General features: G+C 35.7%; 1 protein-coding gene across 50 annotated transcripts in view; it reads right to left on the bottom strand.

Moving 5' to 3' along the window:
* Rims1 (regulating synaptic membrane exocytosis 1) overlaps window positions 1-24498 on the bottom strand; it is a 494312-nt gene that overhangs the window by 124077 nt on the left and 345737 nt on the right. For 19 of the 50 annotated variants that reach the window (XM_052745291.1, XM_052745292.1, XM_052745293.1 and 16 more), the window contains 3 exons: window positions 20710-20799; window positions 11065-11148; window positions 2880-2951 (listed from right to left, as the gene is read on the bottom strand). The exons of 6 other annotated variants lie outside the window; for them this stretch is intronic. In XM_052745291.1, coding sequence (XP_052601251.1) covers window positions 2880-2951; window positions 11065-11148; window positions 20710-20799 — 246 coding nt within the window. The remainder of the gene's footprint in view (window positions 1-2879; window positions 2952-11064; window positions 11149-20709; window positions 20800-24498) is intronic. 25 more of the 50 variants (XM_052745297.1, XM_052745298.1, XM_052745327.1 and 22 more) reach the window with 4 other exon arrangements.

The following is a 24498-nucleotide window of genomic DNA, read 5'->3' as shown; positions in this document are numbered from 1 at the left end:
GATTTGCTGAAAAGGTCAGAATGTACACAGTATTTAAGTTCCAAAATGGTCTCTTCTATGATAGCCTTTTACAGGCCTGTAAAGGCTCCTTCACACAGCTACAACACATAAAAATGTTCCCTCTCTGAGGAGGGGATGGGGGTGAGATGGGTGAGGTGGAGGTAGTGGGAGGAGGGAAGGCAGGGGTTGGTTTGTGAAAGGAAAGGAAAAGTTTTTTAAATACAAAAAATATAAAAAATACACCTGTAGGCAATTCTAAATGACAGTACAAGCAAAACATCCAGTCAGATAGGGTACCACAAAAAAAATGCCACAGGAGTGGGAAGAACAGATGATGGGGCTACACTCAGCTGAATTGGCATGGGGGTGAAAAGTGAAATTTTATCTTCTTAGAGAGTTCACTTTGGCTTTTTTTCTTGTTTTGCCATTTTCTCATATTCCAATTTGTTGGCTTTTCTATTTATCTTTTGTTATTTTATTGTTATTCCTTAGGAGCTTGTTTGTTTTCTAATGAAAGACAGAAAGGGTATGGATCTGGATGGGAGGGGCCACGGGAGGGAACTTGGAGGAATGGGGAGGGGAAACCTTAATCAGAATATGTTGTATGAAAAACTGTCTATTATATAAAAGAAAAAAAAGCAAAAGGGAAGATGAGGTCGTGCTAAAGTGGTTGGGAGCAGAAGACAGTGCCAACTGTACCTGCTCTTCACCTCTGACAGCATATTTGAAAATGTTTTCTTGTGAGGCTGTTCCAACCAAGGATAAGTTTGCTTCAGACAAACTTAAAGTCCTGATAATTCCACAGCTATGTTTTTCAGAAGCCATTGCATAACTGAAATGTCAGATTTCTTTGTGGAGGTTATTAGCTTCCAAAGAATCAATGTCCAATTTGGGGGTATTGCCAAGTGGTAGAGCATTTGTCTAACAATCACATGACCTTCAATTTCATTAAAAGCAGTTAAAAAAAAGAAAGGAAGGGAGGGAGGGAGAAAGGAAGGAGGGAGTTGGAAGGAGGATGAGAGGAAATCAAGGAAAAAGAGGGGAAAGATGTAGAAAAAAATCTATGCCCAAAGCCTTCACATGGTGAACTAACTCACCTTAGCAACACACCAATTCAGAGCTCCTGCAGCAACTAGAGTTAATGTGACCTAGAACATACATGTCAACTCCCTTGTAACCAGTATTCAACAATTTGCTTAAAAGTTAGTCATGTAACTTAGATTCCCATAAAAATCAATCAAGTACTTTAGTCATAAACAAAGAAAACCACACATATTAGAGGCTGGTGTTTTCAGCTGAGCCAAGACTGAAGGATGTAAAGGCATGTCTTCATTGCCAGTAACTAGCTGGTAGTATTCCATGCCTCAACTTCTTCCTCACAGTCCAATTACTGTTTTGTTTTGTTTCTTCTACTCACACGTTTTCAGTCCCCCCATATCCTTGTCTTTGGTAAAGTGTTTCTCTAAAGTATCAACTTCTCTGTGGATTATTAGATTTCAGCTGTGTTTCCCTTTCTCCATTTTAACCAATCCTTTGACATCTCTCCTCCTAATTTTTTTTTCAGATTTCAAATCTATAATAAAGAAATGCCTTTGGTTTTGCAGATCACTACTTATTCCTTAAACTAGACCTCAAAGTGGCATGAGTTTATGGACTGAATAAACCACTGAACTGTACAGTGTTCTGTCTACATGCATGACTGCCTGCCAGAAGAAGGCAACAGATCTCATTGTGTGCAGCCATGTGGTTGCTAGGAATTGAACCCAAGACCTCTGGAAGAGCAGTCAGTGTTCGTAACTTCTGAGCCATCTCTCCAGCCCCCAAACTGTTTTCAAATGGATCTATAATTCTGAAAGTTAAAATCAAATATCCACTGCCCAGTTTAAGAACAGCATTTCATAAATAAATTGAGTCTTCAGTACATTAACACGGCATGGTCATGTCAGTCTTAAATTCTTAAGAAGTCTCCGGTGAAATTTTTAGCTTCCTTTTCTTTCCCATCCTCTGAATTTCCATTCTCCATTCAAGAATAGGTATGTAAACTAAAAAATTCTTTTCAAGTTTTATATGTTTTCACATAATTTCCTGTTTCAAACTTACACCAAGTTTTATCTATTAATTTAGTTAAGTAAGGCTGGTCTATTGAATATTTTCAAATTCCAAATGCCCTATTCATACCTCTGTTTTCCTTATGCCTGAAATACATCTGATACTGAGCACACTCATTCACCTGTGTTTCCATTCATGCTTCAGGATTCTCAGTCTATACTATGACTTTCTAGGTGTTTCTGTAGCTGTGTCAAAAGAAGTGTCAGTATGTTTTACCTAAAAGTACACAGCACCTTTAAAACTGGAAAAATTGCAAATCATCCATAATTCCTTTGATTATTTTAATACATAAACACAGCAAATAAGTACAGCTATAAAAAACCTAGAATCTTAGATAACACCTCTGTAGAAAAATAAGACTTTTTGAAAAGATGATATTGTTCAAATATGGAATACACACTTACACACTCAAATTATTTACACTTTCCAGTTCCCTGGACACATTTGATGGAATCGCAGAAACAAAACATCAAAGTTCCAACACATGTATAAGAATGAGTATGTGTCCGGCCCTCCATAGTGATGAGCTTGGTCATGAAGAAAACCCATGGCTGCTTGTTTTTTTTAACACCTACTATTTAAGGGCAGACCCCACAGTGACATTGTTTCGTGTCTTCAGCCACTTTTCTCACACAGCGGTCGAGTCATGTCCACGAGACACTTGGAGCGTCACCGTTTGTGTCTGTGAAGGGGAACGTTAAGGGAGAGGCAGGGCACTCCTGGGTCTACACAGAAAGGGAGATGGTGGCACACCACGACAGCAAGCCTACCTGTCTGCATCAGAGGCTGTGCCTTTCCTAGTCTGTTTTTGGATGCTAGATCTTTCAGACTTTCTGGAGTGCCTGTGGGAATGAAATGTTAAAGAAATACAAGATAGATGATGAATAAAGCTACAGTCACATCAAACAGTGAAAAAAAAAATAAGACATGAACAATGACGACTTAGCTTAACTCAATGGTTTTGTCAGAAAATACTGTCACAATTAAAAAAACCAAATAAATAAAATATGGACATCAGAATGGGTGCTGGGTGGAAGACACAGTGGCTGACAGGAGACATGAGAAGCTGACATTGCATTGCTTTAAATGAGGACATCTACAGCAATGATCTGGTGTGGACTCTTACTCAGTAACTTGACTTCCGCCAATGAATTAAAAAAAAAAAGTGATGAAACCAATGATGATCAGTGCTACAATGGTAGTGATTTAGGTGCTGAAAGACCACACAGGTGTTAAGTGACCATTTCTTTTGAAGCTTTGAAACGTTGGGCTCTAAGGGATTTCTGTTTGCCCTCACCAACATATGAAGAGAAAAGCATGAAAGATGTTGACAGAGGTGAACACATTAAACCCAACCATGAGAACTGCTTTGTAATCAATAATAAAAGTGCCTAGGTTAAGTAGGGAGAAATACAAAAGCTAGCTACACTTGATAAAACACAGAATAAAGCCTCTAATTTTACTTTCAAAAAGTACACATAACACTTAACATCTGGAAATTAAAATGTCATTTCCTCCTAAAAGCAATGTACATAGAGAAAGTGAGAGAGAAAGAGATAATCCTTAACGTACCTTACATGTACTTACTTAGCCTTAATGCCTGAACTATTATGTGAACAAACTTACTATTATGGGTGGGCATTCATAATGCATCTCTGTATACAAAACTTATGACAGCTATGTATTTAAGGTGTATAACATGATAAAATGTGTACATAAATGTGTGTATAAGACACATGTATCTCAATGATTTTTGCACTGAATAAGTCAAACCTCATTTCACATCGTTATCATAGTGCTATATATTTTTAAAAATAATATAAAGTATCATGGCATACAAACACATACTTTTAAAAATTTGTAAGAATATGTACTCTTGTGTTATTACTGAGTCTTTATAATTTATTCCTATTACATTGTTGAAAGTCCTTTCTTCAGAAAATGTTGAGGCATATATCTGTTCTTACTTAGAATTTCAGGCATCTTAATTAAGTGCCTCCTGGACACTAGAAACAAAGTAATGTACCAGGTCTTCTTCCTCAAGTGTACACACACACTTCCTTGCTCACTTCTCCACCCTCTTCCACTTCTGCCAGCTGTATTCACACTATTTTACTTCTTTACTACAGGTGTGTGTTCTTCGGCTGAAAGAATATAAGAGCACATGTCTGAATCTACAGGAGACATTTGTCATGTTGATTAGGAACTAATGCTTGTTTCTGCAATAGAGGAAATTCTAGAAGCCAGAGCACAGAGTGAAGTGAAAGGTAGGGAAGAAAGGGCCGGGGTAAAAAGGTTGAAGGGCACGAGATCAATATAAATGTAATGTGTGACTTATAGACAGTTTGTATGTGGTTTCAATAGTGACCAGGACAACTGCACAGAGAAACAAAGAATCCTTTTCTCATCTTCAGGGGAAAGAAGGTTGAGAACTAAGTTTCAGGAAGAATCACCTGATCATGTATCATCTGTTTTTCTGCTCAACATATCTTCCATTCCCTTAACACACTTGTTGAGCATCTTTACATGTGAGGCACTGTTACATGTCTGGAGTGTGTCTACGATCGGTTACGTAAAACTCTCTGCCTTTAACAACTGACACTGTCACTAGTGAAAGTCAAACACTGAACAGCACCAGACAAAATGATACATAGTAACAATGAAAAATGAAAATGGGTTGAGATGGTTGGAATTTGGGATGCAAATGGGGGTGAGTACAGATTGTAACTGTATGTAGGTTATTCAAGAAAGGGCTGCTGAGATGGTGACATTTTACCAAACACACAATGTGTGCTCTTTTACCCCTTTGAAGGATACAAAGACTGAGGCTTTGAAAGGTTAGCTCACTTGCTCTTAACAGTCATCATGTAAAGCCAGGAGGTAAGTAGAGAGAGTCTATGGCCTCAGCAACAGTCTCTGTCATGATGTAACCAGAGCGGAGTAGCCCAATGTGTAAATTATAGTGCCAGACAGGATTCGATCTCAGCTCTTCTGGTTAACTAAATGACTTTAGTTAAGGTACTTGACCCCCCTGTGTCTCACTTCCTTCTACCCCCAAAGTTACAATTAATAATACTATCACCCACAGGCACACTAATTCTAAATACATTAATTATTACTTAGCATTTGGATTGTGTATTGGTAGTTTTGGAGTGTTCCACAGAATCTGGATTTTGTGGTTGTTTAAGGACTTCTAAGAACCAGAAAGTGTTGAGTGCCATAAAGACACAGTATTAAGTGGTAGTAACATTTATTTGCCCCCAAGTACACCTACTCTCAGGAATTTATACTGGTATGCAATTCACAGTCAATGTTACATAATGTTATAACCATTCACAGGTCCACACATCTCCTTTCATGCTGGTGTTGCTTTACCCTGTCTGTTAAGGGATTTCTTTTTCTCTTTCAAGGCCATTATAAGTTTTGTGAAAGATTCTTCTAATGACACCTACAAGAATATATCTTTATAATTCTTGTAACTGCTCGAGAAGATCCTCAAATAGAGCAAAAATGTTTCACTTTAATGGCAAAGCTCACTGCAAAGCAGGAACAAAAATAGAAAACAGAAAATTCTAATGACTTTTTTTCTTTTAGATACACTATTCATAGCCATGGATATATTGTATGTTTAATCATACCTATCACTGATATAAACAGAGGATTAAGATAGGTACCATAGAAATGTTATTCATATTGTATACAATCAAAATTATTAATCAGGTGATCACAAAACAGGTCACAGGGAAATGAAATACTTCATGTTGTACATCAATCACCTTAAGGTTCAACTGTCAGGACCTTGGTTTCCACTGTAACATTACTCATTCAAAATGTGCTTCAGATCTGTGGAATGTTTTGTTTGAAAACTGCTGCTATAATGACAAAAGCTTTAATGATCAATTTCAGTAATAAATATGGGGCCAGAATCTGGGGGAAGCTATAGGGGTTTGGGAGAAGGGGAAAGTTCGATCAACATTATTAGTTATACTTTGATAGACCAAGAAGTAGGCTATATTTTAACAAGAGTGAAAATGGATGGTAATATACTCTATATATCTGAAATCTAGAAGAGACTTAAGAAAATCTGCACTGTAGAAATAATGTTTGAGGGAACAAATATGTTAACCTTGACTTAAGCATAACATAATGTGTAGACATAAGCAACGTATCACATGGTACCCAAAATATATACAATGCTTATGACTTTATATATTAGTTAAGATTATAAGATATTATATGTATATTTTAGTGGATTTTGACAGTCAAAATTTTCACTGAGAAAAAAGAAGTAACTCTGAAAATATGATTTGCTTTACATCAAATACACATGTAATAATTCAATTATAAAGTTTTCTGGGCTTCAGTATAAGAGAAAATTCCACAAATAAAGCATGATTTCTGCTTTATTAAAGCTTTATGCATAAGGAATTGTCATTTATTTTACGGTAGTAGCATATATTTTAATATAATGGGGCCACGTTGCTCAGGCTCAAACTTAGAGTCTTACAGAACATGAGAATTCAGCTACTCCATTTATAACTAGCTAAAGTTGCAAACAGAAACAATGCTAAAAAATTTCATGTGACTTAGCACTTGTACCACAGGCTGTAATCAGCTGGTACAACCATTACATTTTCATGAATTTCAGCTCTACGAAAAGTTCTAGTAATGTTTACCATTATTTTATTGTTCATAATGTTTCCATGGATCAAAAATACAAGTATGCAAAATGCAAATTTTTCCTATATTCAGGTTTAGTACTTAGCCTGGTCTTATGATTTACTCAGAAATATGAAACCCTAGCACCATATGGCAGATATTCAGTTATTTAAAAGCTGTAAAGACACATCCAAATATAAAATACATGCTTATTCTATTATTGAATTGAAGCAAAAGTTGTAATTAGAAAACTGGACCTAGCTCTAATCAAACTTGCTATTTTGAAATTCCACTTAAATGCTATTTTTATTTATATTAATTTCAGCACTCATATGTTTAATATATAATCAAAATAAGAAATAATTAACATCTCTTTGGGGAATACTTCCCTTTTCAAATTTTAGTTAATCCAATTCCCTGACATTATAAGTAAACAAATATTTTCTGAAGACATAATAAAACTATTATATATATGTGTGTGTAATATATATAATAAAATATTACATATAGTATACAACAGAATTGTTAAACTTGTAATATTATTTAATAATATTTATTAGAAATTTGACATAATATAGTATGTTTTGGTTTAGGGGAAAATGTAACATAAATCTACCAGTGGGTATTTTCATTATACAGAATAGTGATGGCATGAGAATGAATCTGTGTGTACAAGATGCTTATGTTGTTTATGGCTTTCTATGGTTTACGTTGTTTGAAAGTGGAATGCCTACCTGTAACATCTTACTTCCTAATAAATTTGGGAAGAAATAATAAATTCAAGCAAGATTAGTAATGGACATATATATATGCATAGAACTTAAGAATCATTAACCCTTTTGTACAGTTCTGATTTCATATGTGGGAGTGCAACCACTCACTACACACACTAAGATTTTATAATCTGACACATCTTGTTACATTTTGGTACACACAGCAAAGTGGGTAGAGACTAAGTGAGAGCACACACTCCATTAGTAAGTGGTTATGTACTAGCTCTACCTGTGCACAGCAGCTGACATGTGTTGTGTGAGTCCAAATGGCAAGGATTTGCTGATTCCATCAAAACAGTTAATAGAGAAGGTCATTTTAAATCAAAATGAATCACTTGATATGATCAGTCAGGTCATTTTGCAGAGAAATAAAAGGTGTGAGGGAAAAAAAGAAAGTTAATATGTTTATTTGTAAAACAGTTTTTCAGCTGCTGAAATTGAAAAACTCAAATGATACCAAGTCCAGTGGGTATGACATTATCTGAGTAAATTTCAAGAAAAATAGTGATTTTTGTCAAATGTTTTCAGTACTTTCAAAGTATCAGTACAAGTTCTAGTACATTCACAGTACCAGATAAACCAATATGAAACTATTCCAATACAAATCTTGGTGTGACTAACTTAATAAAACTTCTAAGAGATCTTTATAATTTTAAAGTCAGGAATATTCCCAAAGGGTTCAAACTAGGGTTGTTTGTTTGTTTGTTTGCTTGCTTGCTATTGTTTTGTTTTAAATAACGCACAAGATCCAGAAGAAATTTTGGACCTAGATAAATACATCTCCATGTTCAATCTGAATAAGTGGATGGTACCACCTGAGAAGACATGAAGAATGCCTCTTGTTGGCACTGCATTATGCAGACACGGTTCATTTAAAAGTTGCATGCATATATGTCCATGCCCACATATGTGCTGTGGGGAAAAGGGGGGGGGGCAAAGAAATGCTTTATGACCTTGATAAGACATCTAGTCCCAACTGTATAAGTCATGTTATGAATTAGGATTATTTTTGGTTACCAATGTTAAAGGTGAACTAATAATGTCCATGACCACATTATTCATTTTACCTAAATCTAATGTGGTGATACATTGGGTACCCTAATAAAATTTGCCTGAAGATCAGAGAACAGAACAAGCCACTAGATTAAACATAGAGGCCAGGCAGTGGTGGCACATGCCTTTAATCCTAGCATTGGGGAGGCAGAGATCAAAGCCACCCTGGACTACATGAGATTGACTAAGTCTAGGAGAGAAACAGAGCCAGATAGTGGTGGCACACACCTTTTATCCAATACTTGGAAGTCTCACCCCTTTAATCCGAGCACTTGAGATCTCATACCTTTGCTTGGGAAACAAACACACACATTTAATCCCAGCACAAAAAAGGAAGTGATGCAACTGGGCAGAGAAAGGTATAAAAGGCATGAGGAGACAGGAACTAAGGCCTTTTCAGGCTGAGGAGTCCCAGAGGTAAGACATGGTAGTGGCTTATTCCTTTGTCTCTCTGATCTTCAGGCAAATTTTATTAGGATACATAATATATCACCACGATCTAACGTTATACTCATCTTGTTTAGACAATGATAGGACACTCAAAATGATTAAGTAACACTCATGTGAGGTAGCATGTGCTTATTCAGCTTGGTTAAGAGGTTGACATGAATACTTACAAATCTACACTTAGTTAAGAGTAATTCTCCTCTCATTTTTATGGAAGCATGTTATTCTTATAGCTTGATAAAGTTTACTATAAACTATTTTCGATTTTCCATAGCAATAAATAATAATTGAACTATTTTAAATCCATTTCTTATGGTTAAATATAGAGACTCTTTAAGAATAAATCATTACAGGGAAACAAAAACAAGATTCAAATTTTGTAAAGTTCATTTCTGTTCTAAAAATCTATCTTGCACCTACATATACAGAAAATTAGGAAATCTGTAGAAAGGATTGATATGTTGTTAATTGGAATTAATATGATCTTGTGTATGCTAAGATCAGAGCTATTACTTTTGTGTATTTTGCTTAATAAATGCCAACTGAAGTACATTTACATTCACTATAATTTGAGTAAGGTTCCGCCACTACTTTATATTAAATCACTGTTCTGTTTTGGCATACTTTCAAAGACTTTTACTCTAAATGGAAATTCTCAATTATTTCATGGCCAGTACCTTGGCTGTCTTAATCAATGACCTGACATCACCCATCAGAGTATAGGGCACAGAATTTGTTGAATGAGTGAGCAGCAATGCAGATCTACAACTTTCAATTTACTTCTAAAATTATTTTATATTCTTATTTAAAATGACCTTGCCCACATGTAAACTGAAAGTTTTATTAATTCTCTAGTTCCATAAATTCAGTCCTAAAAATGTAACAGTAGCATAGTGATTAATTTTAAGTTCTAATTATGCAAATTCAAACCACATTAAGAGGTAAGTGTTTTAGTATTCAACATGTGAAAATAAAATGGAACTTTTATAAAATACCAGTTTATATTCTTTCTCATCATTGTCAAGTGATGCAAATTTGTCTAACGCAATTTAGATATTCTATCTACCAAGTTGTGGAGATGTCCTGATTGTGCACATATTCAGAAAATAAACATTACCACTTTGGTAAAGCTACAGTTACTAAGTGACATATATACATAGTTAATGCAAAAGAATAGATATGCTCATAAAACTATCTCCATCGCATGTAGCAATTTCAGAGTTCATCTGTCTAATAAATATTATCAATGTGTCCACTGAATTTCACCTGAAGAGAAATGTCTCACACATCCCAAGACTTCTGTGAGAATGCACAGGAAACACTGAAATACTGAAATCATATGTATGTGTATATTAGACATCACGAAACAGGAGAATGGCAAGCTGAGGACAGCGACAAAGGAAGGAACACACTGTGACAGCTTTACAGGTCAGCATGGAGTGGATTCAGTGCAGAGAGGCTTTGTCTTGAAAATGTTCCTACTTGACTGACCCTAGTTCTTGACAATAATTTAAACACAATACATGAAGTACAAGAACCAGATGTCCTTCCTTACACCATGCTTGAAATACACCCCAAAGCTTACAGTTCCTTCCTGGTAAGTATACACAGTAACAAAGCAAAAACAGCGGAGATTACATTGGCAGGCAGTGCAACAAAGACTACGTTCTGCAGCACAGTTTTAATGTATCCCGATGCACCTCAAATTTTCTATTTATCCCTATGCAGACCTGAGTGATCCGCAAACGCTTCTAAAAATTAAAAATCCTGAAACAAAGACATATTAAAACGGATCTCTTCACTGGATCCTGGTTGTACTTCATATAATCCATTTCCTATGCCTTATTGTGACCATAAATGTGTTGAGGTGCTCTCTCAGACTTGTGTGCAGTCCCTGACGGAATTGCATGCCTGACTTTGGCTGGCGGATGGAAGAATGCCATCACCAAGATCCCCTCAATTTCCTTCATTCTGGAGCCTATGAGCCTCTAAAGCCACTTGTCTGTGAGGAGGTGACTAGTACCTGTCATTCTCCGGAGATGCATGCTGGATTTGAATCCTGGGGCTAGGAGGTCGCCTCCTATCTAGGGAGGGGGACCATCTACCCCTGTTTGCCCAGTGAACAAGACAGGAAAAAAACAGGACATTTAGTAACTCTTAAAATAAAATAATATACAGAACAGTAGGACTGGAATAATGCCCCCAAAAGTAAAAATGATCATTCTTTGCTCTATAATTTAATATTTGATAAACTTAGATAAGTTATAATAATATGAGAATATGAAATCTGAATCCTTCCAAGTGGGCTGAGAAATATTAGGGGAAATTCTGAACATGTCTATTAAGTGTTTCATTTTGAAATATGTTTATGTATCTACATTTCTATACAAAAATAAATGTGAATATGGTTAAATTTGGAAAGATGCATATTTAAGGACATTACTTTTGTTTAAGTTGAATGAGTCACTCATGCTAACTAACATCAGCCCTTGAAATTACTAGTGACAAGATGAAGTATGTAAATTTAACTCAAAGGAACAAGTTATATGTTAGATAAAATAAAAATTCTACTCAGTGTAGAAACCATGACATGAAAAAATAACTCATAAGAAGGCTACTGATGGTGTCTTTAACAAGTTTTCTTGTAGAAAATTACAGGGCCAATTACCAACAAATTGAAGTGGGAACTAAAGATCAAAGAAATGGGACATTAAAAGTTCTGCTAATATGTATTTACATATGTGTCTTTGAGTTCATTGAACATTTTCATTTTATTTCAGCATTTATAATAATATTCTTTTGAGTAATAACTTGAACAAAAGTTACTTTATTATTAAATCATTTTGAGATTCAGATTGTGTATGTCCTCAATCATTTATAAAATCTAGTTGAGTGATTAAAGGAAATAAAACAACTGAACAGGTCAGGCTTATACATTTCATATACTAAGTCTGGTCTCAGCATTATAGCCAAAACATGTCTCTGGATATTGGCTTACTCATATGTATTAAAGGACTAATTTGAAAGGTTTTATAACTATGGAAAGGACATGAAGGTAGCAGATGAACTGGAGGAAATCTCCATTCTTGCCCCCTAAACTTGCCATTTTTTATGTATTTGACAGTTTGAACACAAGAAGCAAAGCTGTCAGTGTGTGACTGGGGCATCCGAGATCCTCAGACAATGGTTACAGTAAGCCTGCCAGAAGTCTTCCTTTCACCAAACTTGGACAAACAGTATTATTCAATTGATCTTTGCAGACATAACATAAAAGGCCTTTAACTGAAGAAAAAAAACTATGTGCCACTTACTACTCTTCAACTTGGAGAGTGATTATTATATTCATAACATAATGGGCTAATTCTAATTACTTAATCATTTCGTTGTTCATAAAACTGGTCAATTCATTCTGAATTTATTTGCTAAACCTGTTTAGCAATTCGAAATTTTTGCCAGTTCCAGGAAATCTCCAGTTTCTTTTTGTCTAGTCTCTCTGCTTGACAAATCTTTTGATATATTAATTCACACTGGAATCACTGGAAACTGGGATTGGGTTGACATAAAATGTAAGTAAGCTGCACAAACTCTCTTTGTTTTGTATGGAGAGTAAACTGTCTATCTGCATTCAGTGTATATAACTTTTAAAGCATTCTAAACTTCAGGGCATCTCTTGTTGCTTGGCATGTCCAAGTAATGGAAATTTACTCTTTCAGAGGTATAAGGATTACACTTATATATACCAAGTATCCCAGGCAGAGTGCTGGTATATAGTTCTTTTATTTATTATTGCTTCCTTGGATATGAGGGAAATGTTTGAAATTTAGTACAGTTTTATAAAAAGGAGGTTATATCATATGTTATCAAAATATTCATGTTAAACACTAAAGCTTACTTCCTGTTCATGGGTCAATTAGAAACCTCTGGAAAATTTTAGTTCCAATGCTGTTCAGTCACCGCAGTTGGACTGGTATCTAGGTAGGTAGAAAGTTGGAGAATAATACCTAACTTGCAGTCCCTATAAAAACCTTTAGAATACATATAAAAGAGGTTAAAAATTAAACCTCATATATTTATTGAATGATAAACTCTAGTGCTACTGTAGATTTTAAAGGTGAGGATTCCTAGTTTCTAATACTGGACAATAGCCTTCAGAAGATGTAGCATAGAATTAATCAACAGTGTAAGATCCTGGACCTTGTGGTCAAGTGCATTAACATCCCATGCACGATTCTTTTTCTAGTTATTCTGTATTGATCCAGTTTCTTCCACTGTAAAAAGAACCTACAAACATTCCTTCAGAGTCTGCATTTCAAGGAGTAGAAAAACCTATGTGAAGTTCTTGGTCTGCACAGCCTGGTACTCAGGGAGCCAAAAAAAATGTGAACTACTTAACAATATGACTGTATGTATGCTAGTACTATGTGACCTACAGTAAGAGTTCAAAGACTGGGGGTCCAAGTGTGGCAGTAACTGACTACTCTGTGTGTGTAAGCAAGATCTCAGCAGATCCAGTCTGTGTGTTCTTAGAAATGTTTCTTCCAATTTGCTGGCTTTGCTTCATAGATTAACTAAAGTAAGCTATTTTAAGAAACATGAACGTTATCTATACTTACAGTATTTCTACAGATACATAGTTGTATTAATGCATCTGAAGATGATTGGGAACGTAAAAATAGAGTTAACAGTTTCTTTTAATGTAGTAATTTTAACTTGATAGGATTACGAGTGATCTTGCTTCTGGAGGCGGGGATTCCAGTCCTTGTGTTTATTTAAACATAAAAGTAAAGGGAACATGAAGAAAAATAACATAACCATGACACATGCAGTGAAAAGCTGTGATGGAGAGAGGTGCACATTTAGAACGAGCAACTGTGAATTCCAACTTTCAAGAGGCAACTTTGAACAAGTACTTGGCATAACACACGTACTTCTTAATTCTCAAGGTCCTTCTGGATATGCTGATATGTAGGATCATCACAAGACTTGTGCTTTTCCCTCTAATTTTACTGAATAAGGTAAAAGCAGGATCAATTTATACCCATATTTAACCCCCAAATAAATACTATATTTTGATGTCACATATTTGAAAGTTTTTAAATATACTAGCACATTTTTGACTATTTCTGTAGGAAAAAAATTAAGATCTTTTTCTGTTTGTCTCTCCTATTCTTTTTTTCTTTTTCTTTTTTTTTCTTTTTTTTTTTTTTTGGTTTTTTGAGACAGGGTTTCTCTGTATAGTTTTGGTGCCTTTCCTGGATCTCGCTCTGTACACCAGGCTGGCCTCGAACTCACAGAGATCCACCTGGCTCTGCCTCCCGAGTGCTGGGATTAAAGGTGTGCACCACCACCGCCCGGCGTCTCTCCTATTCTTATGTATTAAGAAATAGATTTCAACTTCTAGTTTCAAGTCACAAGCTAATAAATCTGGAAATTTCAGATTTCCAATATCAAATTAAAGTAATCAAGCCTCTTCTTGGTTTTCTTTTCAGATAGAATACTTAATTTAGCTTCACGTTTTGGAAATGATTAGTACATTTCACAAGGTATTCTAAAATCACCAATGTAGGAGCAACTGCTTGTTGAACAAATATTTTATATTACTATCATGGATACAAAAAGCCAGGATTCCCATTTTCTAATAGTCTATAATATCCTTCAATAGACATATCATGGAATTAATAAGCAGTATATGATCTTGGACTTTGTGGTCAAGTGCATCCTTCAGATATGGCTCCTTCTCCAGTTATTTCTTTATTGATCTAGGAGTCAGTAAGTACAAAAGGTTCTAGGCTTAATGACCAGGTTACAAACAATGAGTACCTTATGTGTATGTATGGACTAGTGGGACTTTGTCATGAGATACAAAGGAATTAGACTTAATAGACTTCTACAAGAATTAATTTATTGTTAAGGTATGGCTTTTTTTCTCTAGCAGTAGTATAAAGAGTGTGTGGCTTAATGTATAATTATTTGTATACGTATATAACTTCTATGGGAGCATTAAAGCAGAGTATGACAAAATACATTAATTATCTACAAGAAAAAGGATATAGAGATGTAAGTCATTCATACCAGAAATAACACATGTCAAAACCATTTCTGATCTATTAAAATTGAAACCAAAGCCAAGTGAGTTAACTGATTAATCGAGTATGTATTTTCATTGTGAATTTTCATTATTCATAGCCTTCCAAAATGATTTTCCTAATCCTGATTTAAACTAAATTTCATTTTAAAAAATTAATGCATATATTTTCAATACAAAAGTTTTTCTGGCCAGGTGGTAGTGGTGCACGCCTTTAATCCCAGCACTCAGGAGGCAGAGCCAGGCAGATCTCTGTAAGCTTGAGGCCAGCCTGGTCTACAGAGTGAGTTCCAGGACAGGCATCAAAGCTACATGGAGAAACCCTTTCTCGAAAAAAACAAAATTCTGATGATTTATAAACGTCATGTCAATTTACAATGCTTGGCTTTTTGGTAGGAATTTCCTATTCCTTGGACCTCATTCAAGTAACTCATACCTTCCAAGTTAAAGCATCAGCTACCAGCGACTTAGCCATTTCTGAATTATTCTCTTCTAACCATGCTGGCTGTAGAAAGCAAACATGCCAGCAAATAAACCTTCACAGTTGAGATGTGTTACGTCACCTCATCTTGTAATGGACATATCCCATGCTTCTATGAGTTGGTGAATTTTCGGCTTCTCTACTAGCAAACTCAACCCTATAGCCACAGATTGCAAACTTCCTCATGGCATTTATGTAATAGTTTAGATCATTTATGTTTCTACCTCCTTGAATCTAACTCTCAACTAGACCAACACTTGGGGATGAAAGAAGAGAGTGTGGTAAGACTATTACCTCAAATTAAACACAAATTGAAGAGAATAATGCTATCAGCAGATACAAAAAATACAAATATCGTGTGCTCTCTGACCTCAGAGCTTTATTTTTTTGTTTGTTTGTTTTTGTTTGTTTTGTTTTTTGAGACAGGGTTTCTCTGTGTAGCTTTCACCTTTCCTGGAACTCGATTTGTAGACCAGGCTGTCCTTGAACTCACAGAGATACGCCTGTCTCTGCCTCCCGAGTGCTGGGATTAAAGGTGTGCACCACCACCGCCCAGCTCCTCAGAGCTTTATAACATCACAGAAGCAAAGAGTTTCTAGATAGAGACAGCAGTGGATTTATGGAAATGTGACATACAGAATTAGATTTTGTTGTGGTTTGTTGTTTTTGTTGTTGTTGGATTTGTTTATTTCTCTATTTCTTCCTCCCTTCCTCCATCCCTTCCTTTACTTTGAAATAGGGCCTTACTATGTAGGCCTGGCTGGCTTGGAACTCACTTTTTAGACTAGGTGGGCCTCAAATTCAGAGATCAACCTGCCTCTGCCTCCCAAGTGCTGTGATTAATGCATGTGCCACCATATCTGACCAGATTTAGTTTTCCAAAAAAAAACTAGTAAAATTATGTGGGCCCAGAAAATGGTAAACAGTTATGACCAGAAAAAGAAAGGAATTCATGTGTGTGGGAGGCGAGACTAATTGAAAAATTTGACCTACACTTTTCAAGAATGAAATAATTGTTAAGCTGACAACAAAACCAAAGGTTTATCTTAGTCTTAATTGGAGATTTGCAAGATAAAACATAATACAGACAATTATCAAACTGTACTAGGGAGTTAATTGGATGGAAAGGGCTGAGAGCGAAACTTAAGAAGAATTCAGCTCAGGTAGAGTTTACTTTGGTGAAATTAACAGCATTCCCTGGCTCTGAATTAGGAGCTGGAGAACTATTTACCTATGAAGTGGCTAGTTATAAGCCCTGGTTAACTGTTCTTTTTTGTTGGTTTGTGTTGAGAGATAGTCCCCTTTTCTAGTTCCGAGTGGACTTAAACTGGCTGTGTAGCCTAGGCTGGCTTCAAATTGATCACCCATCAGCTCCAGCCGATGAAGTTCTGGAATGACAGGCAGGCCTGTACTACTCCACCTAGCCAGCTGTGTATGACCCTCATCAAATGTGAAGAACACACAGGGCACAAACGGGAAATAGTGAAGGTTAGCTGGACACTTTAATGCACTGAGTGTCTAGACATCATTTAGAAAACTGGGTTCAGTTCGAGGGAAAGACAACCTGCCCTGGCTAACCACAGGGGAACAGGTCTTCAAAGGCAGCAGAGTGCAATCTCTGAAATGAATATAATTTCAGAGAAAGTGTAGGGAGGAGCAGGAGGAGAAACATGGTGGGGATTTTCCCTTAATGAATGAAGGTAAAGAAACTGGCAGAAGGGACTGTGTCTAACAGCCATTTAAGAGGAGCTATTTAGGGAGCACAGATTCATGTGACTGGATAACACATGGTAAATAAGGTTTAATAGTCAGGGTGACAACGTAGCCCATGAAGGTTCTCCCGACAGCAATTATGAAGGATAAGGAGGGTGGGTTGCTTAAAAAATATACAGGTAGCAAGTAGAAAACACTTTCACAAGCTTGCAGTAAGGTAGTGGTTGTGATGTCAGGTCATATGAAAACTCTCATCCTCCAGAAAAAGTAAGCACCCTCCTGTCTCTGTCTCTGAGTATATGACTCTTGTTCATTTTTAAACATGATAAAGAAAAAGTTAAGAGCCATCAGAATAACTCCCTCCCAATCAGGGGAGGAAGAGAACTGGGTTTTATCTGAGAGACAATGTGCACAGGAGAAGCTTCTAACCAGTCAGGACTCTCTTTCCAAACAGCACTGCTATATGCAGGACTCTAGCTACTCAAAATGCCTGTGAGCCTGGGCTGAAATACCTAGAGAGAGAGCACACTGCTTTTCCTTCGAAAGCCTAGTAAATTCTGCTGTTAGATATTGTGTCTGTTTGACAATTGCACACTTGTGCTAACATCAATCATAACTTGTTTTAAAATTAGGGAGGGTGCTTAAGGAAATGGGAGTTGTTATAACAAACCGTAAGTAGTAGCAAAATGAATCAGACTCTTAATTCTTAAACTTTAAAACAGTATTTGGGAAGGCTGTGGAAATAATAGTACTATCTTAAGAAAATAAACTAAAATTCTAAGAATATGTTCAGCATTTATCATATATGTATGTGATTTATATGGGTGTGAGTGTGTGTGTGTGTGTGTGTGTGTGTGTGTGTGTGTGTGTGTGTGTGTATGTGTGTGTGTTGGAAATTAATATAGTAATTTATATAGTAAGCTTTTTAATCATCAAAAGGAAAGAAGAATCCAAAGGCTTCTAAGCCTCCTTTGTCCTGTACTCCATACAACTTTAGAGGCATCCTTCAAGGTGGACAATTACCATTTTTCATATGGTTGCGCCTGCTTCAGAATGGCTCACAGATGTACGCACAAAAGGATCCTGTCTTTAAAACAACATTCACCTACAGTTTTTAGCATTTCTCTTTTCCTTTCAAACAACAACAATAACAAACCCTTGCTTATTTTCTTAGCAGCCAAGTGACCTCATCAACTTGAGAAGCAATGATCATTCTACCCTCTGCAGATGTTTTTATGGAAGCTTTCTTTTTCTTCAATGTACAGGAGCATAGGTTTTCAATCCACTTTTGTTTTGTCTTATGCTAAAGGGGAGTACTTCACTCAGAGTTCACAACAACCTGTGCAATAATTATGATTAGCCTTCTTGTATATAGAATGGCCCTCTTTAAGAGTATTATTTGAGAGATTTAAATTAATGGACACACAGATTTGTGAACTCTGTGGCTTCAGGACCTCAAGGGCACATATGTGAGACATACGCTGTTCAATAAAGTAAACCAGAAGAATGTGACAAGTCCAAATTTATGGTGTGTTATAAATAAAATATTCATGACTTACCAGGCAAAGGGAAATATACAGTATCTCCCTCACAGCTAATACTGACATGTCATAATGCTGTCTAACACTAGGTTGGGCTTTGTTTTGATTTTTTAATATGTCTACAGAGAAATTTAAAAACACACACATGGCTTCAACTGTATTTTTTATCAGGGAGTACTCATCTAAACATTAAAAATTTCAGGGTACTGTTACAGTCAGAAAATTCCACAAACCCAATCATTTAATATTTATCATAAATTAAAAAGGAATAATGATATGAAACCCATTAAAATTTATTGATGGCGTATTTGTAATTGTTTTGGGGTAGTATAATATATGACAAAATAAAACAGTAATACTTTCAGCTACAGTTTTGGAATAGTCTATAGTTGTTTCCACTAAAAGTGCTAAAACAAACGCAGGGAATGCAATATAAACTAATATAATTTCATGTACTGGACACACGCTAGAGTCATCAGAGGAAGGAGCCTCAGCTGAGGAAATGCCTCCATGAGATCTAGCTGTAAAGCATGTTCTCAATTAGTGATCAATAGGGGAGGGCCCAACCCATTGTGCTGGTGCCATCCCTGGGCTGCTGTTCTGGGTTCAATAAGAAAGCAGGCTGAGCAAGCCAGGGGAAGGAAGCCAGTAAGCAGCTCCCCTCCATGGCCTCTGCATCAGCTCCTGCCTCCAGAATCCTGCCCTGTTTCAGTTCCTGCCTGATTTCCTTCTATGGTTAGCAATAATGTGGAAGGGTAAGCCAAGAAAACCCTTTCCTCCCTAACTTGCTTTTTGATCATGGTGTTTTGTCCTAGCAATAGAAACCCTAACTGCGACATTTCAGTTTTCCTATTATAAATGTTATAACTATTAATAATGCAAAACAGGTTTGTAGTTTAATCTTCTGAAGACCTACTGTTTAATTCCAAGAAATAAACATCTCATAGGCTATAAAGATTAGTAATAAGAAAGCTTAAACAATGCCTGGCAAGAGCTACGTTAGTACAACCTTATGTTTTTCTTCAGAGTTTGAAGAAGTCATCTATAAATTTCCTGTGAAAGACATCTAACTTAAAAAGGACAGTGATTATAACCAAGACTATCAGTTACAATTAAGTTTACAGGAATATAAAGCTTCATAATAAGGAAACAACTGTTTCATTCGCTTACAATTAGAAGACAATATGATATACTATTACTGACTGTGTCTAGATCAAAATTAGTACTTATTAATCAATCCCATAAAAGCTTCAACAAAAATGATCTATGTGTATACATGTTATATGTATTTATTTTTGAAAGGTCTCAGGAAATTGTTGATTTTTTTTTTACAAAATATAATTTAACACAATTTATCTAAAAAGCGGGTTAATTTAAAAGTGCTAAAGATAATAATTTATCTCAAAAGACTCTTTATTTTGATTTTATGAAAGATTATTGTGAGATCTACAAGTATTATTTATCAGCACAACTAATAGGGGAGCAATATTCACCCTTCAAATAACTCACTAACCTATGGCCTTATCATCAGCATACCGAAGGCTCCTTGAGTCACAGAAACAAGACTACTGAACAGAACCAAAAAGAGAAGCGGCAGCCAGAAGCATTTACAAGTTACATCAAACCACTTGCAACAACATTCATAGAAATATGCATATGTGTGCTTCGTGCATATCCACATACACATATCCCTACACAGATGCATACTAAGGGAAGGAAATGCGGACAGCAAGAATGTGGGCATGAGTGGATAAATTTGTGGGGACTCACATGAAACAAAACAGAGCGGTTCAAAAATAAAGTCACTGTACAAATGATAAGAAAATTCAGAAAGTCTTTATTTTATACCTTTCTCGTTCTGGTGAATGCAAACTAGTGTCTGGTCTCAAGCAGTTGGCACTAGCACTCTTAGCCCTGGCAAGGGAGGGCTGTAGCTCACTAGTGCCAGTGCATTACATCCAGTGGGAGAAGAGAAAGACAAAGAAAAGAAAGGAAGACCACGTTAGAGAGGAAAGCATAAAATAATGTTCTCATTACACAGAATGTCGAATCACCGGGATTCAGTTCATAAGGGTGTGAGAGAGCCACAGGGTGACGGTGGAGACTTTTGTTTAGAAAGTAAACAAATATTATGCTTAAATTGTGTTGCATAATTTTTTTTAAAAAAAGAAAAGAATCTCAGACTGAAATATGACACTAAATCACACCTACTTATGAAAAAAAAAAAACTGGATACAGGAAGCATTTAAAATAAAATGCCTAAAACTTCATTACCAAGGACAGATGCCACACCAAAACAAAATGAAGGACACCAGAGGAGAAGTAACTGTTCAGCTCCACTCTTTAGGTTCACAGCACTAGACAAGGGAAGTGGGGGACTTCACTGTCTGATGCTCTTACCTAACAGGTAACTCATCAGTCAATCTCAGCACTCTTGAGTTACAACAATCAGGCTGAAAGGGAATGTCCTGTCTAGTCACCGATCTGGTCTTAATACGTGCAGGCAGGATTGTGCTTCAGAAATCAAAGTCACACAGGTAAAACAAAATGAAATTAATCACCACAACGGCAATCAACAAGCAAAATGAAAATAAGCAGAATTCTGACTTCTGAATTGTGTTTCATTCAGATGATTATTCTAGAATATATTTTTATAATTAAATCGGTTTTTAGATTTTAGCTTTAATGAGAGACAGCTTCCCAGACAATTAATTCAAAGCATAATATAAATGACACATGAGAATGTAACTTTTGTATTTTCGTTGGCTGGGTTGGGGGTTAGTTCAAGCAGAGCTCATTGCTACGGCTCTTACCTGTTGATCCAACGATAGTCGTTTTGTAACAAAGGCATCTTGGGTGGTAATGTGTGAGAGTGCCTAACAAGATGTCTGGAACATGGCAACACAAACACGCAGAAAAACAAACAAAAATATATATGAAATAAATTTCACTACAACATGAAGGAAGTAGTAGGCCTGAATAAACTAGGTATAAGGGGTTTTGCTAGTTTTCTTAGAGAAGTCACAAGAATTATTTCAAGGAAGGATCAGAATTAATGAAATATGAAGTCACAGGTTATTTCATATTACTTTAAGTTATAATTTAATGATCTTATTTTGGGAACTATCTGACTGGTTTGTACTTCTATAAAAAAATTTGCAAAGGAATTGCTTCAAAAGTTAATTCTTTTCAAGCACTTTCTAATAGGGATCTACATGAAGTCAGAAACAAAAATGAAAACAGCATAAAATTTACTGTATAAACATCTTGGCTTTGTACCATACTGACTGAAATGCGGAAAATTTGGGTCAAGACTCTAAATTTCTATAGAAACAAAGTGGGAAAAATATCATCACTTAAGCAGGGTGCTGTGAGAATTAAATGGATGATATTTATGAAGTACCTGGGACATTCTATGGCAGGTGCAGCACTTCTTGCATACGATGCCACCTGAAAACTTTTACATGAACAATATAATTTATGACAGTTTGTTGTAAATTGCTTAATATAACATGGTTTTTTAATACTTCATTTTTTGAAAATATGCACAATAGGGATTTAATTCACAGTTCAATCTCTACTTAGCTCACAATCTATAATTAGTTCAATACTTCAGAGAATAAACTGTTAAATTCTGTGAGATAAGATTATAGTAAATTTAGTATGTTTTATTTTGAAAGTGTTACTTAACAATTTGGCCATAGAAAGTTATAGCTTTAATAAATTTATAAAATTAATATGAAATCAACTATATTTTATATCCCTACAGACATGAGCTTATGAATGTGTATACCTTTATACAAATATAGATAAAATGTTTTTATAAGTGCATGAGTGCAAAATACAGAAGATATTAAATATACATGCATCTACATATATTTGAACTCATGTTTTCTCTGCCCTTAGACATTTAGCAATAAGTATTAAGGGGTAGAAGAAAGGGAAACTTTCGAAAATTCTCGAATAAACAAAATAAATATTATAATGCAGTTGCAATAAAAAAATGCAGTCAGCAGTTTTACTGGAACCAACACTACCATTATAAAAATTGCATACAAGGATGGTAGAGATGTCAGCTGTAACACTTGCTGCACATCTGTACATTCAGCTGGAAATGCTAGCATTCCTACATCTGTGGAGGTATCAGTCAATAGGCTTGATCAGCCTCGGATTTACATTTATCAATTTTCATTATATATATATATATATATATATATATATATATATGAATGAAAATTACCAACTACCTATATCAAGATATATAAAACCAGAGAGTTAATACTGTTAAACAATAAAGATATATGGAATTTGGAATAATTTGTGAAACATTTGTATTAATGGTGAGATCCTATTAAATGATGCAACTAGAGGCATGACATATTTTTGAAAGCCCTGATACTTCACCTTGAAGTGTACAAGATAAAGAAATGAAGAGATGCCTCTTTTATTTAGACTACTGGTATGCATCCCAGGCACTAATTAGACACCTCCATGAATAGAAAAGTATGTATGCTATGCATCCTTTTTCCTTGCTTAATAGTTGGAGTCACATAGACAGCAATAGGAGAAAACTTATAGAACTTACAAACAATTCATTGTTATTTAGAAACATTTGCTTGGATGAGCAGCTAACAAGCCTGAACTTTTAGCATAATAAATAATTTAAGGTAATTTAAAAATATTTTTTTAATTTTCTATTTTTCCATCAGTTGATACATAGAACTAACATTTCCTTGTTTTTCAAGTGGCCCTACAAAATGAACTCGATAGCAATTAGCAGCTGGGTAATTTTAGATGAGTAAATTTAAAACATATTCTCACTAGCCCAGTCATGATCACATATTTGATCAGGACCACATGCCCAGCAGGGACACAGTGAATCCTAAACTTCTCTCTGTATTCAGGGTATGGCGTTTGCACGTCTTTCCTTTAGTTTTTTCACACTTGGTAGAGTCTGTGCACTTTTCACGAATTTACTACTTCCAGACATTCTGTTGACTGCAAACTGACAGCAGGGATTAGCTCCCTAGAATCAACTGGCAATCCTTAAAAAGTGATTTTCATCAGGTTTTAAATTCAAGATACAAGCCTAGCATACTGCATCATGCTTTAAGCAAGGGAGTATAATGTCCTCTTTCCTCTAACTCTAAGAGGTATGGCACTGCTGTTTGTCCCCAATGAGGAAGTTTACCTTGCAGCATTTAAACTGGTAGAGGCAGGGGCAATAAGAAACCTGAAGCTAAGCCAATAAAAACAAACTGAAAACATTTAAATAAAAACTGACAGAACAACAGAACTTAAATAATAGCAGATTCCAAAAGGAAACATTTGAAAGGCTAAAGCAACAAAACCACAATCATAACAACAGTAAACCTGCCATGCACGGAAGATCAGAACTTTTGTGACTAGACAGGTGTCTAAGTCCACCTCTGAAGACGGTGAACGCACAAAAGGCATTTACAATCTGAATTGTAGAAACTGGTTCCTTGGTTTTACGGGTGCGAAAACATTTCCAAAGGGTCTCACCAGTCTCTGAATTTTTGAACATACTGATGTCGAAGTGGTCTGCTCTGATTGAATTAAAAATGTTTTTGAAAGATTTGCCTAATCTCCATATGAAATAATGCAACTTTTGAA

Source organism: Peromyscus californicus, unplaced genomic scaffold, assembly GCF_007827085.1.
Source record: "Peromyscus californicus insignis strain IS unplaced genomic scaffold, ASM782708v3 Scaffold_19__1_contigs__length_69161282, whole genome shotgun sequence".
NCBI lineage: Eukaryota > Metazoa > Chordata > Mammalia > Rodentia > Cricetidae > Peromyscus > Peromyscus californicus.
This window is presented reverse-complemented; position numbering and strand designations above follow the sequence as displayed.